Source organism: Brachycentrus maculatus, unplaced genomic scaffold (assembly GCF_059751285.1).
Source record: "Brachycentrus maculatus isolate JH-2025_06_01 unplaced genomic scaffold, ASM5975128v1 h1tg000388l, whole genome shotgun sequence".
Classification (NCBI taxonomy): domain Eukaryota; kingdom Metazoa; phylum Arthropoda; class Insecta; order Trichoptera; family Brachycentridae; genus Brachycentrus; species Brachycentrus maculatus.
This window is the reverse complement of record NW_028281137.1, coordinates 1,054,689-1,057,998: the sequence shown is the minus strand read 5'-3', so window position 1 is coordinate 1,057,998 and position 3,310 is coordinate 1,054,689. Positions and strand designations below refer to the sequence as shown.

The 3,310-nt window shown below is 41.2% G+C and overlaps 1 protein-coding gene across 1 annotated transcript; it reads left to right on the top strand.

Annotated features, from left to right (window-relative positions):
• The first annotated feature begins 1,298 nt into the window (after positions 1 to 1,298).
• On the top strand, positions 1,299 to 2,755 carry Rad23 (UV excision repair protein Rad23). The gene has a single exon (XM_088270638.1). The coding sequence runs from the start codon at positions 1,529 to 1,531 to the stop codon at positions 2,477 to 2,479; it is 951 nt and encodes a 316-aa protein (XP_088126764.1). The 5' UTR covers positions 1,299 to 1,528; the 3' UTR covers positions 2,480 to 2,755.
• The last annotated feature ends 555 nt before the right edge of the window (positions 2,756 to 3,310 follow it).

Below are 3,310 nucleotides of genomic sequence, written 5' to 3'. Positions count from 1 at the left end.
TTATTTTTTCAGAAAATGAGCGGATGAAAAAATGGAGATACTTTTGGAAGGAAACTCAAAAAAGTTTTAAAGAAAAGATTAGGTCAAGCAGCTGATACAGAACCCGATTATAAATGGTTTTATTTTATGATCCTCCTTTTTCAATTCACACACCATACAACTGTCACTGGGGAACTGCGCAAGTAGTATGCCCGCTTGGTACGTAGGACATGAATTCGTATGTCGTAGCTATATCGCTCACTCCTTTCAAGAACGTCATAAATCAAAAATCGACAATTTTCAGTTGTGCATGTTTTCGGAATGCCCAGAAAATGTACTATATCCCAGCAAAAGCGGCATATTTTTAATTTAATATTTACCCGTTACAGGGCATAAAGTGTTGTTTTTGCATTTTGAAGAAAAGGTATTGTTTAATTATTTTTTGAAATATCCTAAATATTTTTCAAATGGAGAAAGAACCTTCAGGTTTCACCTAAAAAGATCTGTTGCACAGTAAAAAGTTCAATAAGTGGCTTGATATTTATTTTTAATACATTGTATTATATTTTTAAACTTTAAAAACGTTCTCCTGAAAAATCAAGTTTTTTGATTTATGACGTTCTTGAAAGGAGTGAGCGATATGTGCGTACACGCGCAATTAATTCGTATCCAATGTGCAAGCTTTCATAGTACTTTTACCGTCGGAAATGTACCTGCGTATACATACGTATTCGAACGACTCAAATTCGTACGAAAACGTATCCAATGTGCCTTATGGTTGCAATAAATTTTGCCCTTTAAGTTTAGGAATTATTCCTATATTTATAATTACATTGTTCATAGTTAATTTTGTTCACCGACCAAAGTTTGTTCTATGTTAAAATAACACATATCATTTTATGATTATGACCTACTCGTTGTCAATGTATGAAGTATGCATTTAGATCTAATTTCGCGCCATCGCATATTATTAAATTATTGAACAACTGCCACGATTTTTTTTTAGCTTCCACTCGTTTACGAGTGATTTTACTATGAAATTAGCAATCTCTCTGCTTAGGTAGATACTCACTAGCAAACTAATAGTACCTACCCAAATCATGAAACCCGCTGTTTGAGCACCGGGCTTTACCTAAAGGTAGGAAACACAGTAGAATCATAGACAATAAAGCGGGAAGCACTGAGCAAAAAGAGTAGGTTATTCTTATGAAATTTGAAACAAAATAGAAGAAGTAATATGACTTTTTTATACAACGCTGTTACACCTAACCGAAAATATCTTTCCGCCTCTATCGTGAAAGTAACGGAAATATTTCAGTAAAATAATTTTGCAACGTAATGGCCGCAAAGAATGCAAATGAATTTTGACGGATAGAGGTCGGCCATATCACGTAGGCTTCGAGTGAGGTTATGTTTACTCGTCAGTTTTGTTGAGTCAGTCGGGAGAAAATTGAAGGAATAACATTCGTCTTCGTTGTTAAAATTCAGAAAGCTTATTATAACGCGCTTATAATATTCGAACGGTGGAGTGAAATTTTGAACCGGCAAAATGTTAATTACTTTTAAAAACTTACAACAGCAAACTTTTCAAATTGAAATTGATCGAACCGAAACGGTGAAAGCTCTAAAAGAAAAAATAGAATTAGAAAAAGGAAAAGACTACCCCGCAGACAACCAAAGGCTCATCTATGCCGGAAAAATTCTCACCGATGATAATTTTATCGATAGCTACAACATCGATGAGAACAAATTTATCGTAGTCATGGTGACGAAACCGAAAACGGTAGAGACGGTGACGGATGCGCCACCGCCGCCCCCGGCGGAGGCTTCTGTGGCAGCGCTCGTTCCCCCGACCCCTCTGGCCGCGGAGACCGCGCCCCCCACGGAGCCGCCCGCGGAGGCCGAGGCGAGCGTGGACGCGGAGCACGAGGAACGCGTGCGCTCCCTCATGGACATGGGGTACAGCCGGCCCCAGGTGGAGCAGGCTCTGCGCGCCTCGTTCGACAACAGCGAGCGCGCCGTGGAGTACCTCGTGACCGGCATCCCCGAGGAGCTGTTGGCCGAGCGCCTGGAGGAAGAAGGTCCGGACGAAGACCCGCTCGGCTTCCTTCGCGGCCAGCCGCAGTTCCAGCAGATGCGCGCCATCATCCAGCAGGACCCGTCGCTGCTCAACAGCATCCTGCAGCAGATCGGGCAGACCAACCCCGCGCTGCTGCAAGCCATCTCGCAGCACCAGCAGGCCTTCGTGCGCATGCTGAACGAGCCGGCCGCGCCCGGCGCGCCCGCAGCGGCGGCGGCGGCTGCCGCGGCCGCGCCGCCCGCCGCCCCCGCCGTCCCCGCCGCCTCTCCGCTGTACATCTCCCCCGAAGATAAGGCTGCCATCGAGCGACTCAAGGCCCTCGGCTTCCCCGAGCACATGGTGATCCAGGCGTACTTCGCCTGCGAGAAGAACGAGAACCTAGCGGCCAACTTTCTTCTGTCGCAGAACTTCGACGATTAACGCGCGGCCTCCGACTGTCTGTAAATATGTGAACTATGAAGTGCGAGGGGACATGTCCGCGCCGTGTTATCTTCATTTTGTTATTTTGATCGGCTTTAACATTCTAAAATCGCGGATAGTGAAAATTTTTAGTATGATGCTACGAAATGTTTTTTGGGAAATAAATAAATTAGATTCACGCCAGCCATGGCCACTCTTTGCAAACATAACTATGGTGGTTAAGCGCAATTTATTATCGGTAATATATTTTTAAATAAATAATTTTTTATAATCCTACATTCTTATTTATTTGTTGCATAACGCAACGAGATTATGTCAACTGAGTAAACACCGAGCCTTTTTCTGTAATATAAATAATGCGTCGAACTTGCGTAACTTATATTCCGCATTAAAACTACTAGAAAATTACATCCGTAATATTATGTACATTTTGGATTATTGGGATGAATTACTTTCTAATGTAGATATATAAAACCTATTCAAATGTTCCAAAGTGCGGCTCTCCCAAGTAAATATATTTTCAATTTAATAACTGGATTTTTTTATTTGGTTTTTGTATTCGAGCACCAATTGTTATGCAATTACTAAGTCCTTTTTTAATTACAAAATAAAATAAAGATAATATATGGTGTCTTTTCAGGTCGTCTCAAATACATAAAAGACTTCATTCACTGTTTTATTTATTAGTGGAACCTCTTATAATGAGCATAATTCGTTCCAGCATCTTACTCCTTAAGCGAAACAGTTTTCCCATAGAATATCAATGTAAAATACGATAATGCGTTCCATGCCGAAAGAATACTCAAATTTATATTAATTTTAATTACTTTT

What these genes read in the sequence shown, in the direction of transcription:
- Rad23 (XM_088270638.1), top strand. Translation starts at nt 1,529, where the DNA reads ATGTTAATTACTTTTAAAAACTTACAACAGCAAACTTTTCAAATTGAA.